At 42.4% G+C, this 24497-nt stretch overlaps 1 protein-coding gene across 2 annotated transcripts in view; it reads left to right on the top strand.

The window, feature by feature from the left end:
* The window catches only part of LOC306965369 (striatin-like), a 51116-nt gene that overhangs the window by 2821 nt on the left and 23798 nt on the right, over positions 1-24497 (top strand). For both annotated transcript variants that reach the window (XM_079559745.1, XM_079559744.1), the window contains exon 2: positions 17542-17645. In XM_079559745.1, coding sequence (XP_079415871.1) covers positions 17542-17645 — 104 coding nt within the window. The remainder of the gene's footprint in view (positions 1-17541; positions 17646-24497) is intronic.

The following is a 24497-nucleotide window of genomic DNA, read 5'->3' as shown; positions in this document are numbered from 1 at the left end:
AGTGTCGATGTTTGGTTTCTGAAGCAAAGAAGTACAAACTAGCTACACAGTTATTTTCCTCTATATTTCTTTGCTATTTCTCTGTCTTCTTTTATTCTTTGTGCACCTCCAGATTCACAGCCTACTGTATAGTTTCCTCCAAGGTATTAAGAGATGAACCACTTGAGCCTTATCGCTAATCTTATCCGCATCATTTGAGACACAATGAAAATGCGTTGGCTCTTTGCGCACCTTCCCTCCTGCTGCGTAAGGGTACGGACTGTAAGACAAAGTTTACGGCAAACCCCAGTGCAGGAAGGAATGCCGTTTGTCAGGCCCGTGAGCTCCCGGGCCACTCCTCTCTGTGCCTTTAGACAGAGACAGGCTGTGGCCGCCGTATACAGGCCCCGTCAGCCGTGATACACGTTGATTAGCTCCATCAAACTGAAGGGCTTAAATCGTGACAGGTTCGAGTCATTGTTTGTGCAGTCGGTGTAGAGTTGGGGAAACGTGCAGCTCTGTGTATTTTTAATTTACAGCCTAAAACAGTTGCAGAAGAATTATTTATTTCCAGTAAAAAGAAACAAAACCTAGCACTTATGAAGCATGGACAATCACATCACAATCAGGCAATATAGATATTTTTCAGTTTGTCTATCTCTATTTGGGCAAATTTAATCATATACTGTAGCGGCTGCTTAAGATGTCCTGGCATTTGATCACCAAGGCCTTTTTTGTGGTTGTTTTTGATTATAAAGCCTGTATTCCTTTTTAGCACAAAACCATGTAGATTTCACGACCTCATTTGTCCAGAGTCGATTTTTAAGGAGGCTCTGATGACAGGCTGCCGTTTGCTCGTACTTATTATGCCCCATCATAGCAACATGTTGGTCCCAGTGTGTGTGCGTGCGACTCTGCTGTGCCTCCTCTGGTTGTGGGGAAACCCCTGCTCCTTGGGGCAGGTGTCCTCTGTGTCAGCAGCAGCTCTGAACTCGACACCAGGAGCAGGTGAAGGTGACGCGCAGTAGGTGTACAGTGGCTCTCAGACACTGGCCTGCCTTATTTCTGGGAACACGACCGAGACTGATTTGTTCAACAAGCGATACATTAAAGGGATATTTCAGGATTTTTGACATAGGGCGTCATTTCCTAGTTATCCAGAGTGTTGTTGGTTTCTGGAGATATGTATATATATATTTAATTCATGCAGTCTTTATATTTGAAGAGTTTAGTGGTGCTGGGCTAGTGCTAGGCTAGTGCGTGTCTATTGTAGCTCGTAGCCTGCATTAAAAAACCTCTTCAAAATCAAGGGGTAGTCCTCCAAACGTTGCCATATCTGATTTGTAGAAAGCTCCTTTGTGAATTCCACGTGTAGTAATGCTGGATGCAGGTAAACAAACTACTGTAGATCCGGTTACCTAGCAGATCACTCCGCCTGATGCTGCTCAAATATAAGTTATTTTAAATGCAAAATAGTTATTTTTCAAAAATTATTCAGTCAACACAGACATTTATATCAGGCGTCTGGTGTTATAAGTGATTTGCCTCAAGTGCACTGTGCTTGGGTCAGATTGTTTTTAATGCAGGCTATTAGCTACCATAGACATGCGCTAGCCTAGTACTAGCCTAGCATGACTAAACTCTTCAAATAAGAACTGCATGGATAAAAAAAATAGTCTCTAGAAATCAAATACACTCTGGATAACTAGGGAAAATCCTGAAATATAATGATAGTTGTTTACAGAGTTACCATTTCTTACCTTAATATTCAAACTGCGATCAGACCTTAAGTCATTTGTCGAAAAGGAAATGCTTATTTATTTTTAGCAGACATCACACACTGGCTGCTTTTCCTGAAGCCGTCCCCACCATTCATGCACTATGAATATTGCCCTGTGCTCCAATCTGACTATACACGGCACGGTAGCGCAGCGGTTAGTGCTCTCGCTTCACAGCTAGAAGGTCCGGGTTCGATTCCCACCTGGAACGGGGCCTTTCTGTGTGGAGTTTACATGTTCTCCCCGTGTCTGCGTAGGTTTCCTCCGGGTACTCCGGTTTCCCCTACCACTAAAAACATGCACAATAGGCCAGGATGAATGATGTGTGTGAGTGAATGTATGGTGGTGGTCAGAGGGTCTGTTGGCGCAGACGTGTGTAGTCGCGAAAGCGCCTCTGACAGTCTCCCCCAGGGGAAACTGAAGCTACAAACGTAGCTTTCCACCACCGAGTATGGAGTGAATGTACAATTGTCTCATGTAAAGCGCTTTGTGACCATGTCTGTGAAAGGCGCTATATAAATAAAGATCTTCTTCTTCTTCTTCTATATTTGTTATTACAATTGGGACCTATATATTTCCACCACTGCTCTTTGCATTTATTGATGCATCAAAGTTTCCGATCCAGCCTCTGTTTGGACCAGGAAGTTAGACTTTTCTTTTGGTCATGCAGAATTCAGTTTATTGCAAATCACTTGTTTTTTTGCATGCGTTGCTGCCATAAGTATCGACCAGCGCTTTCCATAGAGCAGCCAACAATCCCCTCTTTAAGTGAAGGCTCATGAACCCGACGGCGCCGCAGCGAGGACCGAGCTGTGCACAAACATCAGTCGTGCGGCTGGAGCCAGGCAGAAAAGGGTGTCTCCGTCATTCCACAGCAGATCCGCGCATACATCCACCCCCGGGCCGCGGTTATTTTTGTTTGCCCTCCCAGTGCACGCCGCAGAGAAGAACACTGCACGCAACTGGACAGGACATATATGCGCTGCTCGTAATACGGGCTCTCGTCTCAGTGATTCTGCCCTCGGGGGTGAACCACACACAGACGCAGAAGTGACAAATGTAGGAACAATAATCTGTTTGAAAGATATAGTGACAGATCGGTGCATATCTCTCTGGGTGTAAGTAACAGGATGGAAGCATTTTCTGGCGATACGTCTGATGGAAAGTCGAACTCAATGCACCGTGTCTTTGCAGTTAAGTCAGTGCTAGTTCTGCCTTGGTTTTCTGAGTGTTTGGTCATGGTTTTGTCCTGCTATAGTCTAGGTTTACTTGTCTTTTAGTCCTTGAATCTTCTAAATGCTCAATTCAAATGAAGGCACCGTTTCATTCAACTAAATGAAAGATTTGATGTAACAATATCAATTTCCTCAGTAACAAAACAATTTCTCAATTAAATTTGAATACAAATCTCAAGCAGTTTGTATGAAACAACACAATGCAATCAGAACCAAAACGAGGATTAAAGGGACAATACAGAGTTTAAAAATGTTAAATTATGTATTTTCCTCCCCCTGCATGTTCCAGCAATGTCTTAACATAGAACCTGCAGTTACACATACGACCTGAGGTGGCAGTAGTGAGTATAAAATTACCAACTTGCTTCTAGCCCCTTAAAATGGAACTAAATTAGGAAAATTTGGGACTAAAACTAAACTGTTGCACATTTTATGCTAAAAATATGTGAATGTCAGCCAGCTGGAGCTGAAGACTTTGCGTCATACTCTTTATGTCTTTAAGGGAATATAACATATACATTTACATATTTCTGCCATGTGACTCCAGTGTGCACCACAGACCTTATTGCACACACCGAGGCCGGCCTCTCAGTCACTTCATCGCGCATCAAATATTCACTGAGTAGGTAGCAGTGGCTTTAAAAGGCTTTCTATTTTTGCAGCAGTGAGCGCCCGGAGGAAAGCCATGTTTACTAACTCCAGCCTGTGCTCCACTGTCCCGCTTGGACCGGCACCAGCTCCTTAGTGCCTCCTCGCCGATCTGACCGAGGGGCTGTTAATTCCCCCTCCAAATCTCTCCCGTTCACACTGAGCATTCGCTGTCTGTGGGAGTGTGGGGCAGCTTGCTGCTCCGACACCGACACTGAGGTCATCAGGGTGCTGCGCTGCAAATGAGAGCTACGAGGCCTAATGATAGGGCTTTTTGGAGGGTTTTGTGTTGTTTTAGAGCAGGATAGAGTGCTCCTTAAAACATGAATCTATTTACAAATCCAGACACCCACCATGGCAGAATTGGGCCATTCCCTTAGAATCTGTTGTGTAAGTGTACGTTTAGACAGTACTATTTTATTCTTTTTTTTTTTCAAGGGATCCTACGTGCATCCTCTGGTGTAGCCATCTGCTCAGAACAGAAGAAGCCTCTTGGATATAAAGTCAAACACCTTCAATTCTAAATAACACAATCTAGATTAGTGCTTCCCAACCAGGGGCACAGAGTGAAACAAACTGTTGCTGAAATACTTAATAATCAAGAGTTTAGTTTGAGATTGAGGGTGTGCTATAAATGAGGAGTACGCGAGACATAAAGGGTCGTCAAACATTGACAGCTTTTGACAATCTTCCGGATGACTGACCTGTTTTTTGTGACCGGTTTAGAAAGTTACTTGTGAAGAGCGTACCTTTTCAGCTCGGTATGTCCATATATCACAGCAAGCCACAAATATATTTCAAAATCTTCAGTCTGACTGGAATTTGCACATTTTTGTAAGCCTCAAACAAAATGATCGCCATATTCAAGACACAATATTGCACACTGTTGAATTTGTCTTGTTTAGTTTATGATGGGTGTTTTCGTTAAATCATTGACATATGATATAAAAAGCTCATTGCCCAGCCCTGTGACCGAACCACGTCTTGCTCCGCTCTCTTAACTGCGCCTGCCGTGGCCATTTAAAGTCTATTAGGTCTAGTCAGCGCGTCGCCTGCGTTCCGAGCCCTACACGTACTTTATTGATCCATCATTTGTCTCTGCCTCCGCCGCGGCTTCAGGACATCAGGCTCACGATGTTTGGACAGAAACCGCTGATGTTGAAAGATGTCTCCCCCGGCTGTCTCTGCGTGCGGCCATATTGTGCAAAACAAATGCAGCGAGATGAGAGTGATGAGGAGATCTAGCTCCCGGTAACATCCCAGACCTGTGTGTGATTCAGCCTAGCCGAGACGCTGCGCGCGTGGGGGGGGAATGTGTGCAGTTCAAAACGTAGTGCTCAGATTTGGAGCTTGTTTGTTTTTAGTAAAGAAATGGTGTGTTTTTGTGATTTTGTAGTTAGTCTCAGAATAAAGGATTTTCCATAACTGCAATGTAGGGAGTCAGGACTAAACTATATTGGCACAAGTGTCCATCTAAAAAGTACGTTATGCTTTCCATACCAACAAAAAATCCACTTGTTAACATACAGTAATGTGTCCTTTACAGTGAAACAACATAAAGGCTGTTACAAATCAAAAAGACAAAAGCAAACTTGTGAATTCTCTTGAAAAGCCAAGTACCATATTTTCTGGACTATATCGCTCCGGAGTATAAGACACACTAGCCAAAACTTACCTGTTGAGGAAAAAAAAAACAGGCTGAATAGGCGTACGGTATGCTAACATTGATGGTTAGCTACATGAAGCATAAACAATGGGCTAGATATGTGGTTTGTTTGATAACTATGGCATAAAGAACAGACCAAACTCTCGATCTCACTCCAAATCACTAAATCCGTTGAAATCTTCATCATCTGTGTCACCTCTGAACAATCGTCTTGGCAGCGACCTGGGCACAGAGGCGTAACTGCACCGTTGACAAGCCTCTCCCGGCAGCAAGTTTTTCAAGCTCTCATTTGTGAACTTGTTCCACTAGTTGTGGCCATCTAGCTTTTAGTCCAGTTTGTTTTGTTTTCTTCTCTAAGAGTAACCTCCAATTCTCGCTCACTCCAAACTTTCTTTCTGCTGCTCAATTAGCCTGCAGTGCCCTCTAGCGGCATGTGAAATTATATATTTCATTTTAAGAAAAAAAGCAGAAAAAAAAAATCGCATAAGACGTACCAACTGCTAAACTATGAAAAAAGTGCAACTTATAGTCCGGAAAATATGGTATACACAAAACTTATTGTCCATGATGTGTGTACAATCTTAAAGCAGTACTAAGTAACTCATCCCTAGAGGCCATAAGCGCCACTGCAGGTGTCGTAGCATGTTGCGTTTTTTTACTTATTAATTGTCCGTGAGAGTAAATACTACGCTGACAGAAAAGACTAAGGGAGTGAGGGATATTGTACATCCGATTACACAATGGAGATATTTTTTTAACTCAAACTTGGCTGTAAATACTGTTCAAGTGGCGCTAGCCCGCAGGTAGCTTTGCGATTCCATTAGTGTGTATTGGCACCTCCTACCCGTAGGCGGCGAAGTTGCCATTGTGGTTTTCTGGTCAGAGACAGCAGAGGGAGAAGAAAGACCCTCCAATCATCCCATTAACACTTGTATTACCCCCAGAGGGACTACAGAAAGGATTTAAGGTAAACAAGTTACTTAGTGCTGCTTTAAAACACATTTCAACACAAAATATATATTTGTACTTCTAATAAAGTTCATGGTGACCACTCCAGTATTGATACTTGCTCAAACTATCTGGGATGAACGTTATTTTTTTGGAGAACCCCAGTAGCTCCATCATGTCATGCAGCGGCCAGAACGCAGTCAACCGTGTCTGTGTTTGCCACTCTCCTGTGAGGCAGCCTTATCGCAGTAAAGTGTGAAATGTGGCGGAGGTTGTTGCTCGCTCAAGCTTCAGCTAAAGTCAAATTTAAACCTCAACGCTAGCTTTTTGACACCGCAACCCAGCACCAGCCTTTTTAGATCAATGAGAAAACTGTCTTGATTTCAGAAAACACGCTCCCACCACGAACCCCAGGTCCCAACGATTCGCCCCATCACCGCCCTGACACGAAGACTGTATTTGAACAGAGGAAAACCGCAATTGTAACCAGCGGATTGAGCTCGATGTCAGGAGGGCAGCGATTGTGTGTGAAGCTCCGAATAGCCAGATGTGCAAACAGTGAAATTACCCTTAGACGGAGGTGAGAAGCCTGTAAGTAATAGTTTCGCACCCGCGTCTTCAGAGAGGTGACAAAATCAACAGCTTTGCCAATTCCACGGAGCTTTTATAGAAATACGCCACAGAAATAGACCAAGAATACAGGAGAGAGGACAAGTATTTGGACTGGTATTGTGATGTGAACAGTTAATCTGCTGAATGAATGACCGTGTCTCTGTATTTCTATGATCACAAGCATCTGCAATAAAATGTCAATACTTTTAATGCATCCTTAAGTCCACAGTGCAACACCTAAAGACCCATCTGTTGACTGCGGATGGCAAAGCAATAATAAAGTAGGAGTGAATGTAAAGGGTTTCTGTGGGGCTTTAAAAAGCATTAAGTCATTTAATTAAATTCACCAAAATTAAGGCCTTAAAAGTAATTAAAGCATTGAAATAGTAGGGCTGGGACAAACATTTGGAGGCCTTTTTATCACCTTTGTTTTCCAGTAACGGTTACACAGCACTTTGTTACATGTTGTTATTGCACTTTCAATCTCAACACCTCAATTTTTGTTTATTAAACTTTGGACACATGACTTTTTACACATTTTAAGGTAAACATAGTGTAACGTGATTACTTGCTGTATCGCAATACATATGAGATCGGCCCCCGAGTATCGTGATAGGTATTGGATTGTGACAAAAGTGTATCGTCCCGGCACTAGGCCTGTCACGATAACAAAGTTGAAGTTCGATATATCGAGGCAGGAAAGTATCGCGATAAACGATATTATTGACGTTTAACGATACTGAATACAACTCTCAGGCATAAAAATGGCAGTAAACCTTTGTTCTACAAGTGCATCATTGTATCCTAAGACACCACACAAGCTGCAATAAACATGAAATATAATGTAATTCAATTTGGGAGGGAAATGCTAATGAATGTAAAAACAATAAATATATCATTTATCTGTTATTTATTGAACGATAAGTCGACATAGTAATTATCGGGACAGCCCTATCCAACACTATTAAATAGGATTCAAGTTGAATTTCAAGCTGTCATTAAATCTAAATGTACTTTTTCCTAATGAGACAGAACCCTTTCATGGACATCGCTCAACAATTTTACTGCATGCTTTGGTGAAAAAACGAACAAACTCAGCTCTTGCTCAAAAGATTCCCTTTGGGTCCAATCTGGTTTTCAATATCTACATTTCTCCTCATTCTTCTGTTTGATTGAATGTTTACGAAAGGAAATATGCCAAGTTTTGTTGTATTTGTGGCGTTAAAAATATAGCATTTAGCCATTAAAAAGCATTAAATGTGACTTGCTGCCACCTGTAGAAACCCAGATTTAAGAAACAACCTTTGAGTTTTTCTTGTTCTATTGGCTCCATTTGTCGAACTTTTGACTATATTCAAAATATGGAATATTTACTTTGCCAACTGCTGTAGCAACGGCCCTAATGTTTATCGCACAGACTCATGGGTAGTTTGTTTGCATACATGTGTTTTCCATACCATTTTTTTCCTGCTAAAAGTTAAAGCACTGATGGAGGTGCTTCTACCATTCAAACAGCTCGGTAAGAGTGTTACATTGCTGCTTTCTTACACATAACGTTGTTTATTCCATCTCCTTTGTGAAGTTCACCAGTCCCACCTGCAACCAAATACCACAACAAGATTTACAGATGGTGGAAAGACACAAGAAAAAAGTAGTTTGTTTTTAGTGCATTGTAAAGTATGTCTTGTTAGCACTGTCATGTTGTTTCCTGTTTGCATCTCTAATGTGTTAAATCTCAGCCTTAGCCTCCACTGAAAGCTGTAAAGGTCAAACTACAGTTGTCCGTATCCCAGCCGCAGTGAACCCCCCGGATTTCCCTAAGCTCTTGTTTTGCGTCTCCGCGCCGTGGCTGTTGCTGGTGTATAATGGTATGTGAGGAATGCTCTTGGCCGGTTCAGGACAGCATCATGGGGCTCTTTGGCTCGCGCTGCCGACTGTAAACCTGCTGTTGGCTCAGGGAAAAGCTTGTTTGCGTTGTAAATGTAGGATTACTGTTCAGTCGCGTTTCCTCTTCCTCTTGACCACAGCGCGGAGGCCACTGTGCCACACTTTTGTCTGCGTGTCGTCGGGATGTGAAAGGGTTGCGTGACCGGATTTTGGTTTCGACTCCGGGGAGCGACTGACTGCGTTTGCACTGTTGTTAATTCTCTTTGGATTAAATGGGGTCTTTGTGCTGCTCATGACTTTGGAGATGACGTGGAGCAAGTCTGGGAGAAAATATGGCTGGAATTTACAATCATACAACAAAAATTTCTTCCCACTTTTCTTTATTGTACATTGGAATTGCAAAGAGATGTCTGCACACTTGTTGGAATAAGACAAGTTCAAACTTCCTCAAGTAACAATTTTTCTTTCAGCTTCGTCGTCTGGCATATGGTTCATTGTGTACCATATTTCTATATCAATTAGAAATCAAAGTATGTTGCTTGTCTTGACCTGTTTCTACAGTCGACAAGGGTTGTGGTTCTTCTCATAGCTGTTTCTCCAACCCACTTTGATATCAGTCATTAATAATTCAGAATTGAAGTTCAATACTGCAGGAGTCAAGATGCAGAAACAGTCAGACTCAAAAACTAGCAGTTCACGAACTTACCGAAGGTCAGTGAATCGGTTGAAATTCTCGGCGATCCCTAAAAGAATCTGCGGTATTGGCGTAGAATCCGCTACCAGCAGTTCTGTACCAAAACAACCCGAGCGAGCCTATGATCATCAAACCTTTGGCTGAGGCCCACTTTATGGTCATCCCCAAGAGCAACACTGAGCAATGCTAACGCCCCTGCGAAACCCTGGCCCTTCAATCATCCAGTGACCAATGAGAGAGTAGCCCTCGCCCGCTCCAGTGACCTCAGTCTGAACTGTGCAATCTTTAAATGCAGACAATTTGACTTCTGAAACAATTGGGCAGTTCAGTTCAGCTCAGTCTTTTACCATTTTGATGAAAGAATCCCTTGAATGTCTTTAGGGTGTTCCAGTGTCGCCATTGTTACGTAATCAGGCCACTCTTTCTGTAATTTTCTTGGAGATGCATTTAGCACATTCAGTAAGTGCTTGAGCAGATGTATAATGAGTAGTGCTTTGAAAAGAGCAGCGTCAAGAAACAAATTGCTAACTTGCTGATTTTCAATTTTTGTTCCTGTAGCTTGTTGCTAGTCTATTGTTCTCTTGGCGTAACACTTAATTGGTCTAACGTCCTGTCCGTGTGCCAGCTCCTGTAATGCACTCGCACAGCTGCGGTGACCAGTGTTTATTTCCCACTGTAGCCATTAGCCTGTCGTCCTGCCCGCTGCTTTTCCCGTCTTTGAAAAAACGTCGGCGATGGATGCCCTATTCTGTTTCTGCCGATCTCTCTCTCTCTCTCTCTCTCTCTCTCTCTCTCTCTCACTTCAGACTAAGAAGGCCTTATCCCGCGGCCTGATAAAGCAGCCAGTGTCAGTCAGCGCCCGAATTAAACGCTTCCTGTGTCTTTACTGCCCCGGTTGACTCACTGCAGTCCTCTCAAGGTTAATGTTTGACGGAGAGGTTTAACAAGGCGAGGCTTTTCGGCACGATGCACACGTGATATGCATGAACTATGAACTCTGAAGGTAAAATGGCAGAGAGAACAGTGCTATGGAGAGATGGTTTGTTTTTGATTTGTTCTTGGTCAGGAAATTGCTTGTCTGTAACACTAAGAATTTGCCCATTGGGGTCCAGCAAAGTCTGATTGGATGAGACGGAATGAAGGAAATAAATCAAACTGGAATTTCCAGGGTTAGTCTAGTCTTGGAGGTTTCATAGCCACAGTGCTTGACATGCCTCTCTCTTTTCGCCTTGATGTCAGAGGGAGTTCGAGAGACTGGATCAGACTGAATGAACTGTCAGTCCACACAGATGTACAGTGTCAGTGCAGTGAAATGTGTGTCAGTCTAATCTGTTACTACATGAACCAAGGGAATTGTTTTCACACCAAGCACTAGCCTTATATCTTTGACAAAATCCGGCTTTCACTCTGGACTACACTGGCTTTTCTCACCAGGTTGTGGCAGATGCAAACGTTAAAGTGTTAAAGTAGATGTGTTGGAAGAAGCAGAGACTGGGTTAGAACCTTTGCCAACACTGCAGGTCTTGTTGTTGGGTGATTCTAGTCTATAATCTATTTCAACAAACGAACTGCAGGGAATTTCACCAGTGGTGGTAGGATGTCAGGGCATGGCTGAAGTCCAATGTTATGAGAGTTCGTCTGAAATCCGAAAAGTTGCTATTTTGAGCCCAGCCTGAGCATGTGCTGTTTTTTTCCATGAGCATAATACCTACCTAACCTCGATTGCCCACTTCATGAGCCTGGTTATGACAGGAAGGACATCCAGCATTACGAAAAAAGGTTTGATTCGATATGACTCCTAGAATTAAAAGACCAAAACAAAATAATCCATTGTTTTTTTTGTGATCCAGAGATTCACAAGCGGTTATCATTCATTGCAGTATTGTCCCATTGCTCCGGGTTTGACCTTGAAGGGCAGATCTGACAGCGTCCTGCTCCACATCGAGAGGCACTTAAAGCGTACTGCTACCATTAGCCTAATGAGATATTTCTGGATCCAGAGCCCAATTGACTGTGATAACGCTTTCATTGGCCCGAGGCTGCGGTCCGTGCTCATATTTGGACCGATGCCACTGCAGCGCGAGTAAACTATTTTGAGTGTCCGACATTCTCCCTCCATTCACGCACTTTCCATATGTGATAGTTTCCTAATGGTTTATTCTTACCACAGAACAGGCTGAAGAGCTGTACTGTATCTTTATCAATAAGTAATTTATCCCAAAGAAACAAGTGGATTTCTGGCACAAGCCAAACATATGGATTGTCTGCAGATTCAGTTGGGTTGCCCGGTGCTTTCTTACTCCTTATCGATCCAGTACTTTAACATTATTCTTATCTGTATTTTTAAAGGCAGAAAATAGTTATATAGAGGCTTCTGTATTTTTGTAAATAGACAATATAGCCTAGTTTTTTTATTACTCTACATTTTGACCTAATTTATTTCCAATTTGTGCATGCACTTAATATATGGGAGGTAAAATACAAATATAGACCAACATGTGAAAGTTTTATTTTTTGTAATTGTCTAGTAAATGAAGGATTACGTCTCATCAGTGTTTTGTTAATCACCGGCTGTTGGTTAGATTTAGCTGTAGCTGTGGGACTGAGCCCAAAGGGAAACTTAGTGCTGTAAAATAATGAGCTACGGCCTGTTTTCTCCACATTGTCACACTCGGCTAGTGTCCCGTAGGTCAACACCGACTCGCGCTGACGAGCACATGAGAGCGTGAGCGCCACCGTGTGGAAAAATAGACTCCGCCCGAAACTCTAGTTTGGGTATTTGTGAATAAAGAAAAGTGCGCGTGGCTCGTCTGTCTGTTCAATACAAAGTTGTTACGTTTCGCGCCGAAAGCTTTTTACAGCGGGTTAGCGGCAGCAGCTCGGGGTGTTTCTGAGTTGAATAAGCAAGGTTTGAATGTTTAACCCAGCGTGTCCGTGCGCCTACATGAGCAGGTTTAAGCGCACCTGTATCACTGCGCGCATGGCAGCAGCGGGAGTCGAAGCGCGGGGATGAGCCTGAAATCATGCGCTCTCATGCGGGGTAGTGGGGATGAACAGATCTGATGCAGGGAATGCATCCATGAGAGGGGAGGAGAGTGGGTCACCCAGTGCCTGTGCGGCGTAGGGATGCATGATAATGGAAATTTGGACTGACAACCGATAATGACAATCAATATTTATGTATATATATTTGCATTTTTTTCAAACAAATCAATGTTCTGCCCAAAATTGTTCAAATAATGAGATTCACAGTATTTTTCTTTTTGTTGGCATCATACAAATTACTTCTTAGATACAAAATGGGTGCGATAAGAATATTTCACTAAGAGTTAAGGGTGTGGGAGAATAACCAATCAGAGGTATTTTTTCCCTCTGATGTTGTGTCTTATGCTGCTGTATCCTGCCACTGACATGAGAGACAAGTGAGGCCAAATCCTTCCCTGTGACATATTCACGTTTGCATTGCACATGAAGTAGATAAGAAGAAGGCACCAAAGCAAGACACTCTCTCCTGCTTTGGGCTAATTTGTGCCTTTTCCAGCGTCATGTGACAACAGACGCGAGCTGCGCTGCTCTTTTCATCAATGCAAAATTCCTCTCGTTCCTAGCGCTTTGACTGCGGGGCTATCCATCTTTATTTTCTCAGAAATACAAAATCGGTCTAGGACTTGCTCTGTTCGTGCGGGCCCACGCGGTGCATTTCCTCGTCTTTTCACATATTGTTGCGGACTTGGAATGAAAATGTTAGAGACTTCGATGTAAAAAGTTAAAAAGCCCTGCCTTCACGGAGAGTGCCTGCTCAGCCTGGTTTTGCTGAAATACTCTTTGTCTTTTACAGCAGAAGTGTCTTGGGGAGAGGGTATCTGCTGTTTTAACTTTGTGGTCATGAATGAGCCACAGATTCAATGCAATTTGAGCTCATGAATATCGTCCCTTATCCTTAAAGGGCTGATATTTATTGTGCAGTACTGTTTGGTCGCCCGGTGCCTGCGTGCTGTAGTTGTTATGTTGGGTCACCCGATCCCTGTATGCCAGGGGTTTCCAACCTTTTTTTTTACCTGGCTCTTCAACAAGAACGTCGGAGAGCTACTTATGCTTCAAAAACACTTGTGACTTGGGCGGACTTCACCCTGCAGAATTACTATTTCAAAGAAAATGGCTTGAGTTTAGTCCTTATACTTTACAATATTGACCAAACTGTTTGCAGATTGTGTTCAGTGTGTTCAGAACAAACAGAAAATGCATCTAAAATTTGAGTTATCAAGTGTGTAGAGATGTAGAAAGTCTTTGGCAAGCTACTTAGAAAGGCCTCCTGAGCTACTGGTTGGAGATCCCTGCTGTATGCAGTGTTGGGTCGCCCGGTCCCTGTGCTCAGTGCTGTTGGGTTGACTGGTGCCTGTATGCAGTGTTATGTTGGGTCGCCCGGTCCCTGTGCTCAGTGCTGTTGGGTTGACTGGTGCCTGTGTGCAGTGTTATGTTGGGTCGCCCGGTCCCTATGTTCAGTGCTGTTGGGTTGACTGGTGCCTGTGTGCAGTGTTATGTTGGGTCGCCCGGTCCCTGTGCTCAGTGCTGTTGGGTTGACTGGTGCCTGTATGCAGTGTTATGTTGGGTCGCCCGGTCCCTGTGCTCAGTGCTGTTGGGTTGACTGGTGCCTGTATGCAGTGTTATGTTGGGTCGCCCGGTCCCTGTGCTCAGTGCTGTTGGGTTGACTGGTGCCTGTGTGCAGTGTTATGTTGGGTCGCCCGGTCCCTATGTTCAGTGCTGTTGGGTTGACTGGTGCCTGTGTGCTGAGATGGAGATTTGCAGTCTAATATGGAGCAGACTGAGGAGCATTATGACTCATTGTTGCAGCGGCCTCACTGTCTCTGTGTGAAAGTGTGCTGTGCCCACTCACAGCTCGCACCTCCACTGCATCAGCGCTGTGGCATTCTGTCCCAATCCTTCAGAGATGGCATTATGATGGTTTCAGAGTTTACACTTGTGTTTTGAGGCAGAAAGTGGCAGTTTTTGTGAGGCTAAACCCACTGAAATGGAAGTGTTTCTTGAATATTGCAATATATACATTATTGCCTGCCACGAAAACACCCCTGTTGTAAAGTAGATCCAGAATCTGACTTTTTACTGAACAAACATTGATTCAAAAGTTGTGTTATTGTAGGAGGCATTTGCACCACTAGCTTTTTGCTTTGACTGCCACTTCTTAAATCTAGACAAGATGATGCCCTCGTTTTCCGTTCAATATTTGGGTATTTCAGAAGCACTGCAGTAATAGGAGTACTGCTAATGGAACTACTCAGTCCTTCTCACAATCTCTTTCCCTTAAGCTAAACTGCATCGTGTTTTCTTACTTAACGTTGCTGTAAGATTGATGCCTTTGTCTGAGCTGCAGCGGCTGAGTGACTGTGAGGCAGTGCAATAATGGAGGTTCCTCAGTGTTAATCCCCCTCGTGTAAACTCCGAAGCTTTCAGCAGCCCCTGCACATCCTGCCCTTTCCACTGTGCAACATTTGACAAAGGAAAGCAAAGGGAGGAACACATGGGCATAAAGTCCCAGTTACTGACTTGTTGCAAAATGTGGCAGCTCACGGTTTTCAAATACGGTCAATTGCTCCATGTTTTTTGGGGTTGATGATGATGAAGCAGCTTTTAGAGTAAGGAAAATGCATAAGATTGTGATATTAAGTTCATTTTGTGCTTCTGTGAATGTTAGAGTGAAATAACAGTTGGGACGTGCTGTTGAAGAGGCTGTATAATGCTCCTATTATGTAATGCTACTAGTTTATTTACAGTGGCAAGAAGTAGGGCGGAACGATTTTGGGAAAATTTAGCGTTGTATTTCAGTCAGATTAGCAAGTTATGCCTTTAAAATCAAGATTCATTTCGCTGTGCACTTTTTCAAACACATCCAAGACTTGAGACTGAAGTGTGAACTGCTGAACTGATACTACAATCACAGGCCTATTCACAAATGGACCCCATGGAAGAAAGCATACTTTTACTTTACTAAGAACTGCAGGTGTAATTCGGATTATGTTTCAACTCGACGAGAACCACCGTCTCAGATTACGAGAGCGTAATGTGTTAATATGTCCATTTTTAATCCCATGTATTTCAATTTCATAACCCCTAATGAATGAACCCCGTTTCCTCGTTTCCACATCGGCCCGAATCGCCGTATGTATCCCCGTCCTGGAAAAAAGCTTGAAAAGTGCCCCCAAAGTGCTCGTCCGTGGTCTTTAAATAGTGCGAGGAAGCCTGTATTCCTGGGCTGTATGTGCGTGGTGCCCTGCAATGCAACGTAGTGCTGACTCAGACCGAGTGCGTCAACAGCTGCTGCCTTCCACAAGGAGAGAGAGAGAGAGAGAGAGAGAGAGAGAGCGGCGGGGAGGAAGCGCCTCGGGAGGGGGAGGGCGCATAGCTGTTGTGTGGGAGAGTGAATAGGTTAGATTAAAATAGAGCGCTTACAGATTCACGCTTTATTTCCCATCATGCCTCGCCGCTCATTGATTTGACATCTCTTGTGTTTCCAAAAGTAGATGTTTACAAACTTTGATGCTTAAGATAGTTTTCACCTAAAAAAACGCTATTTATAAAAGACAGAAGTGTTTGTTTTTTAACTTATCTGACGTGCAGCGGGAGTTAAAATGGTAGTAGTAGGAGCGTTAGGGATTGTAGTAGTGGAAGTAATGGTAATAGTAATCATAGTAACTGTAGTTGTTTTGCAAGTTGGTGGAGCAGTGGATTGGGATAGGACTAGTTAGTGCTAATAACTTTGTTGCGAATAGGAATGGAGACCGGTTCAGTGTTGGTGCTGTGCTTTAAAGGAGCCAGTTTGAGTTCTTCACAGTCCCCTTCTGTAACCGGTTGCGTATAGGAGTAGTGTAGTATGATCCTAATGACTCGGCGTTGGAGTTTTTCCAAGTGCTCAGTTTGTGTGACATTTAGAGCGGCCCAGACAGGTGACGCATATTCAGAGTGCGGCAGAATATAACATTTGTACAGCCTTGTTAATAGGTCCTTGTCATTAACAGAGAGAGAGAGAGTTTGTGATCCAGAATCCTAAATGGAGAGGTTCTTTTAAAGGGACTAGATGCAAGTTGGTCATTTTTGTGCTCACTGCTGCCACCTCAGGTCTTACGTGTAAGTGCAGCTTCTATATTAAGCTCGTGCATGACGGGACTTTTTGAGCGACAGTGCAGTTGTGGTGAACAAGTCTGAGCTCATTCTACACATTAGGACATGGCTGCAACATATAGGGGGAGGAAAATACTTAATTTTAACATTTTTTAACTTTTAGCTTTTAAACCTTTAACCATTTTGACTTGGCAGCCCATGAAGTTAATGTCAATATTAGTATTTTGTATCTTTGGCAGCACTTTATCTTACAGCATCATACTTCTAAGTGTAATAACCGGGTTCATACAGGGAGCAGCACGTCAAATATGAGGATTTTTAATGCTATATTTTACATTACAGATTCCATCAACTTGATGAATGATGGGAAATTTGGATATTCAAAAGCAAATTTGTTTCAATGGGCAAAGGAGTGTGTAATTTCAGCCAAAATTGCTATGTTGAATGTGTTTTGGACTTTAATTATTATATTTTTAATGAACTTGTGCTGTAAAAGTATTCCTGCAATGTCAGTCATTTCTAAGAAATCTAGAATTAATGCCTGTGTGAACCCAAGTGAATGCTAATTTAGGCACAATTTCATTCAATGTTTTTTAATGCCCTCAGAAATCACTGAATAACATTTACATAGTTAACACTCATGGAAACAAGGCACTCATCTGACAGCCTACTTAATCTTATGTTGTTTGATAATGATAATCATATCCTTGACACAGTGTAATTTGCCCAAAAACATGATTAGCAGCATTATCCTTCATTATCCCTTGTCAACCTGCCATTCCATCTACCTTTTTATTATTCTGCTGTGAAACCGTTCCCCTTCACTGAGTCACATTTTGTTTACTATTATTAAATGAATCTTGATTTTTAACACGATGCCTGAGTGAACTCACGACAGCTCAACGTTAATCCAACCACAAACCCCAACATTTGACACGTCTGTTTTTCCGTGTGTTTCAGGCCCAGATCGCCTTCTTACAGGGCGAGAGGAAAGGCCAAGAGAACCTGAAGAAGGACCTGGTGCGGAGGATCAAAATGCTGGAGTATGCGCTGAAGCAGGAGAGGTGCGTGCCCCGTTACAGCTCACCCACTGTCTCCACACACACACGCACACTCTCGCTCGTACTCCACGGTGAACAACTGCTGTACTGTTGGCCTCCACTGACTGAGGAGAAGGCAATTTCCTTTTAAAGGGTCTGACAGAGTAATGGGGCTGAACAAGCGAAGAAGACTAATGTCAAGTCTGATGACAAGTGGTGCGATTGCCATTCATTTTTTACTATATTGTAACACGATTCAGTTCACAGCGTTGGCTTTAATCGTGTTCTGGAGCCAGTAAAGGAATACACTTTAAGAACTAAGGCTTCACGTCGATATCGTCGTGTTTTTGTGAAATTACCCAAAACTTAAAGCAGTTCTAGGTAACTCGTCCCCCTAGAGGCCATAAGCGCAACTGCAGGTGTCGTAGTAAGTTACGTTTTTTTTATTTATTAATTGTCTTGGAGAGTAAATACTACGCTGACAGGAAAGGCGAAGGGAGAGAGGGATATTGTACAATGGAAATTTTTTTTTTTCACTCAAACTTGGCTGGAAATACTGTTTAAAGTGATGTTAGCCCAGAGTTAGCTTTGCCTGTTAGCATGTTAGCTTCTTCTCCGTGATTCTATTAGTGTGTGTTGCTTGATCCGGTCCGGTGGCAGTCAAGTTGCAAACAGGGTTTTCTGGCCAGAGACACCAGGGGGAGATGAAAGACCCCCCAATCATCCCTTAAACACTTGTATTACCCCCACAGGGACGACGAAAAGGATTTGTTAAGGTAAACACGTTACTTAGTACTGCTTTAAATAAAATCCATCATGTCTGCCATCTTCAGCACTTGGTTTCCTTAACAAAAAAACTAAAAAACTAAAAATCTATTTCTATACACCTTCCTGCCTCAAGGGAGTTTTATGCTAGAATCCACTTCATACAATTGAACATCCATCGCTGTCAAGCACAGCTGTGTGTCTTGCTTTTGTATTTGACAAGGAATAAAAGAGACAGCTCTTCTGTTGCTGCCCTACGCCCGGAGTCTCAGCTGGAGAGTGCAGAGGCGTAATGGGCTGAGGAGCTGTGAGCTTTTCCCCGAGTCGGCCTCGTGTGGTGTCGGCCCGGAGCGTGTTTCAGCAGGACCTGTAGTTCGTGTGTCCAGGACAGGACGCTGCACCGGGACACCGCTGCTCCATGAGTCAGACAGGATGAAATATACTGCTGTCATTTCCCTTTGTGCCGACTGGTTCTAGAGCTAAAGAAAGGCACGCCAGAGAGGTGCTAAAACGGCTGGCATTTCCTTGTACAATTCTGTGCAGGAGAAAACCAGGGCATGAGCGGTGGGCAAGTCGCGCAGAGTTGACATTGCAACATTTCAAAGTTAGTGTTATAAATAAATTCTCTGTGTGCAGGAATCAGAATTGTAGAAGAGTTTTGCTTATGCCCAGTGCGACTCGTTCACACCAAGGTCTCCAACAAAAATCTCCAGCAGGTACCCATCGACGTGTTCAGTTTGCTCAGTGCCCAACCATTGGAGCAGGATAGAACTGGTCATGTTAACTAATTAAAGCATATTTCACTTTTAGGAATTGCATTTATAGCAGTGGTAGCAAGTTCGCGCCTTTCGTACACAAGGCACCTCAATGCGTAAACAATCAAAGCGTTTTAGTAATGGCAGTAAAAGTCTTCACAAGTAGCTAACAGTCACCTTTTTTATCTTTTTTTTCCCTTCAGCCTTTCTGAAACACTACAGCATTAATCATCTGGCTCTATAATGAATCTCCGAGTTCATACTTTGATTAACGCTCCTCTTGAACACTGCTTTTAAATCCATGTGGTGGTAACACAGTGTCGTACATGAATAACCTTCTGCTTTCACCTTTAAAGGAATAGGCCACCGTTTATACATATTAAGATATGTTTTTACCTTAGCTTCTACGAGTTCATGTATAACTGTCTGGTGTTTGTGCGAGAGCTCAGTCACGCAAATTTGAAGGTGTAGCTCCAACCTGGGGTGAGTATAAAGCTACCAAGATATTCCACGTTTTCCCCATTTAAATGCAGTTACGTGAGCCTTTACATGATCAAAGTCTAGTTACACAAAATTAAACATGTCGATTTTCTAAGTGGATAGAAAGGGGCACTATATTGTGAGGCGTAATAACACCAGGAGTACTTCAACATCCGCGCTGTAATATCGTCAAAGTACTCACAATATAGTGCCCCTTTCTATCTGCTTTGAAAATCGACATGTTTAGTTTTGTGTAGCTAGACTTACTGTAAATGTTGCAGGTGATACTTTTTTGTCCCTTGAAATGACGATCAGATTCTACCATCATCACACTACACGTATGCACAGTCTTAAGTTGTACTTTTGGTCATTTCTAGCCTGCGATGTTGCATAAGGATCGTAGCTAGAAGGCAAATAGCTGGCATTTGGACTGTGGGATGTGCTCTTCCTGGTGCCCGGTTGTTGTTTTGAATATGACATCATTTCTTGTGAAAGCTTGTTGAGACTTCTGTAGCTGGAGCACTTTATGTCAGGCCTTTGCAGGTGTGGCCTTTGCAGTCTAAGAAGCCAGACAGGCTTAATCCGCACTGGACTTGAACTTAGCGGCTCCGCATCCCACGGTAATAAATTGATATTAGCCGGAGATGTTTAAATGCTAAGATTGATGAATAATAAAGGCCCATTGTCTAATGAGGAAATGTCATGCGGGAAATTGAAAAGCGTGACTGGGACCTGATCTGAACTTGTTGGATGTAATGAGTGAGACGATCGACACAGACTCGTGTCCAAACGGGTTAGTGCAGGAACCGCTCCGAGCTTTAGGGACACTTTGACGTTCCCTCTGCTTAGCAACAAGTAGTTGGATTGAAAGGCCCAAGTTCTCAAAATGAAAAGTCCTTCGAGTGTTTGTTGTTGGTCTCTAGGAAGATGGTTAATTTCATCATCATGTGGCTAGTTATGCAGCCAAGTTCATGCGCAATAAGCCACTGCTGCTTCCACTCTAATGAATGAATGAAGGCATCAAAGAGTAAAAAAAACATGATCACCTTTCTCTGATTGTTAGAGTCTTTAGCATTGTGCAGTGCTTCCATAACAGTGTCGATTTGTTTGTTTATTTGAAACCGGGACAGAGTATTAGCTGTAGCATTAGCATTAGCAAAATACAACATGGTATCTAAATGGTGAATTGGTTTATGTACTCACTCACTGATACTACTAGGGATGCACCGATACCAGTATGGGGTTTCGGGCCGATACCACATGCTTGTACTCATTCATGAGGTCCCGATACCAGAAGCCGATACCACTTGACCTGTGGCCGGCGCTCCTCCAGGACGCAGCTCTCATCTGAGGAGAGAAAATGGAGAATTCTTTAGTGGAAATACGATATTCCACATAAAGCTGACTTTATTACAGACTACACTCCCTAAATCAGAGTCTGTGCTGGATTTAACCAGAGCTAAATGTTGTTAGTGCTGCAGCGTGGAGTCTGCAGTGTTTACAAGACACAGGCTAAAGTTGCTAACTAGCCGCTAACTAGCGGCTAAAAGTTCTGGCGATTCTTATGCTGTTTAATGCCCAGGGGTTTATTCATCTGAAAATCGAATCCAGCGACTACAAAGTCCTCAGAAAATCCAAATTAAAGAGATACAGCATGTCCATATTGCACACGAGAAAATCTACACAGAGCTGAGATAAAGAAGAAAAGAGACCATTTAGCTGCAGTATTAAGTAACATCTCAATACTGTTGTTAAATAAAAATACAAAAATGAATAAAGCACAGGCATTGAGGAGCTTTTGGACATGAGCTGTGGACAATAAAACAATGGACAGTAAAAAAATAATATTGAATGAAAAATAGAAAAATAAAATGTCATCTGTTCAATTCTGGTATGTTGTCTCTTAAATGTGTCGCCTACTTTACTTAAGGAAATGTAAATGATTCAATTAACTTATTACTAATCAATCTGCTGTGAGAAAGTAAGTATGTAAGAAAATGCCCTATCCGTATCGGTATTCGGTATCCGCAAGTACTTATATTAAAGTACTCGTATCGGTTTTAGAAAAAGTGGTATCAGTGCATCCCTAGAGGGACATCTGGGGACATCTGTGGTATTGGCTAAAGATCTTACTGGCACACTTCTGCTTCTGCTGCTACTACTTATTGTTACCGCTGACCTGACCCTGCAGGCTCAATAAATTCAAAAGTTTTCAAGAGATCACAAAATGTGCTACTTTGAGTGTATGCTTGACAGTGTTCTCCACCGCTCCTTGAGCAAGTTAAGTTACTTCGTACGTCAACAGCTCAATGATCATCTTGTGACTGAAGTTGTGTATATTTATCCACATTTTTCCTCTCAGGTCTTAGCAAACTCATAAACTCTGGCATAAAGCGCTAGAGAAATGCTCCCAGTTTCCTAGCAACGGGTCACGTCTCAAAGGGCATCTGCAGACAATATCAGAGATGGGATTTTCAACTGCGGTTCATGGACCATAGTTTAAAGTGGATTGGATTGGAGTAAACGCGGAGGTCTGGGCTGTATCACTTCAGTGCTTCACCTTTCTAGGGGACAACTTCAGTGTACTTAATCTAGAGACAACAATTATACTCTTTGGCTCATTCTTCAAAACTGATCAATATGAGGATGAACGACGGCAGTGGAACTCAAATCTATTACTTGAAGAGAAATTTGCTTTTCAGGAGCTAAAGAATAAAATTGCTATTAAATAATGAAAGTGCTTAACAAACTAAAACAGGTCAGACTATGACTAACATATTTGTAAACTATGCTTTAACCGAAATGGAGCAACCAGGGCAGGACTAAAATAGGATTGCATTCTTTCTATCTGCAAATGTCCTTCACAACAAATGTACTTTACAACAGCCAGCTTTGCTTGCCCGCATAGCTTTCCTCCAACGCCCAGGCTTTACCGTAGGAGGACTAGGTTAATTTTTCACTTAAATGATGTCTGCTTATTGTTCAATGTATGATTCAGTCGGTATGACTCAAGCTTTACTCTGGAAGTAGAGTTTTTCAGTTGTTAAAGGAACAGGCCACAGTTTTCCCATACTGAGATATGTTCTTACCTGAGCTTAGACGAGTTGATATGTACCAGTCTGGTCTTTGTGCCCGTGGAAGAACTTCAACCCCGTTTGGAGCTATAGGAATATACTGGGAGAGGCATCTCTGAACATCTTTGGTCGTTTTGTGCGACTGAGCGCACGCACAAAGACCAGACAGGTACGCATCAACTTGTCTAAGCTCAGGTAAGAACATATCTCAGTATGAAAATACGGTGGCCTGTTCCTTTAAAGCTACACCGTGTAGAATTTTACCCAATAAATAAAATGGAAATGCAAGCATTTATTTAATGAGATATTTTCATAATTGAAAAATACCTCATAAATGTACAAACATGAGCTTTTGCTTTGAGCAGCTCAGCTCTCCTAAGACCTGACTGTGTCTTTCCCGGGAGTGGGTACGTCTCCAGCTCGTCTCCATGGTGATGTCGACTAAAGTCAGAAGAATAAGTTTAAGTGTGACGTCAAGACTTCCGCTTCCGGGTACTAGCAGACCGGCAAATATGCATAAAAAAAACATTAAAGACTCTTTTAAAAAAAAAAAGATCCATATTTCTGAAACTCAACGGAGAGTGACAGAACCTACTTATTTCTCAGACTCATTAGCCAAAAATGCCGCACCTGCTGCTAAAAAAGTAATATTTACTAAAGTCACTACTTCTGGGTTTAGCATAGCTGCTGCGCTGTTAGCATTTTTCTCCGCTAACACGGAAGTACCGATTTTGGTAAATATTACTCTTATAGCAGTATGTACAGCATTTTTGGCTAATGGGCCTGATAAATAAGTATGTTCAGTAACTCTCTGTTGAGTTTCAGAAATATTGATTGTGGTATTAAAGAGTTTTTTGTAGTTTCTTGCACGTCTGTGGAGCCGGAAGTAGAGCTGTGACGTTTAACAAACGTATGAGAGATTTAAACAGGTTAGGTTTTCATCCAAATCTATTCTTTCATTACCCACTGCAGAAATGGTATTTTCTGTGTCGAGCTGGTCATTAGGAGCATGTTTTGTATTGATGGAAACAGTATAGTCCAGAAATGTGCCTTTTAAGTGAAAATAGGAAAACGGCAATGATTTAAATAGGTTGGTATCACAATATTAAGCATTTGTGTACTTTTGCAAAGATGTTCTATTCATTTATTAATCGTCTCTGAGTGCCTAAATTGAACTGTATGTGTAAAGCTGGGACAATACGCTTCTGTCACAATACAATCTGTATATGAAGCCTTTGCTACAATTCTATGAGGAATAATTTGCCTAGTAAGAAAAGAAAACCAAATGCTAATCAGTGTGACAATGACACAGAGCCATTAAAAATATGACCTGGTAATACAACCCTGTTCCCTTTTGTTTAATACCAAAGCTGGTATTCTCCATAAACTCCATAAACTTTCTCTAAATCCTTCACTTTTAACAGTAAACGCAGAAGAGAACAGAAGCCTCTTTAATTGGCATAATGTTATTAAAGTATTGCGATACGTGGCGTCTGTTACAATAAGCCTATCAATTGCAACAAAACAACAACATGACAGGAATAGATGAGGAAATAGGTTTGTTAAAGTTGCATCACTTTTTTTTTGATGAATTAAGTGTACACCAATGCTTTTTTTTAGTTGGTCAAGGGAGATGTATTTATTATTAGTGCAGCCTTGAGTATTTCCCAGTAAAACACCAGGACGACGTTCTTGGAAACTAAATAAGTCAAGAGAGTTTCTTTCAACTGTTCACACATGAGCAGCTTTGCCAAAACATTCCCGCTCCGTCGTGTTCAAACAAACCTGGCATCAGAGCAAAG

This window comes from Gobius niger (genome assembly GCF_951799975.1).
Source record: "Gobius niger genome assembly, chromosome: 7".
Taxonomy (NCBI): Eukaryota; Metazoa; Chordata; class Actinopteri; order Gobiiformes; family Gobiidae; genus Gobius; species Gobius niger.
This window is presented reverse-complemented; position numbering and strand designations above follow the sequence as displayed.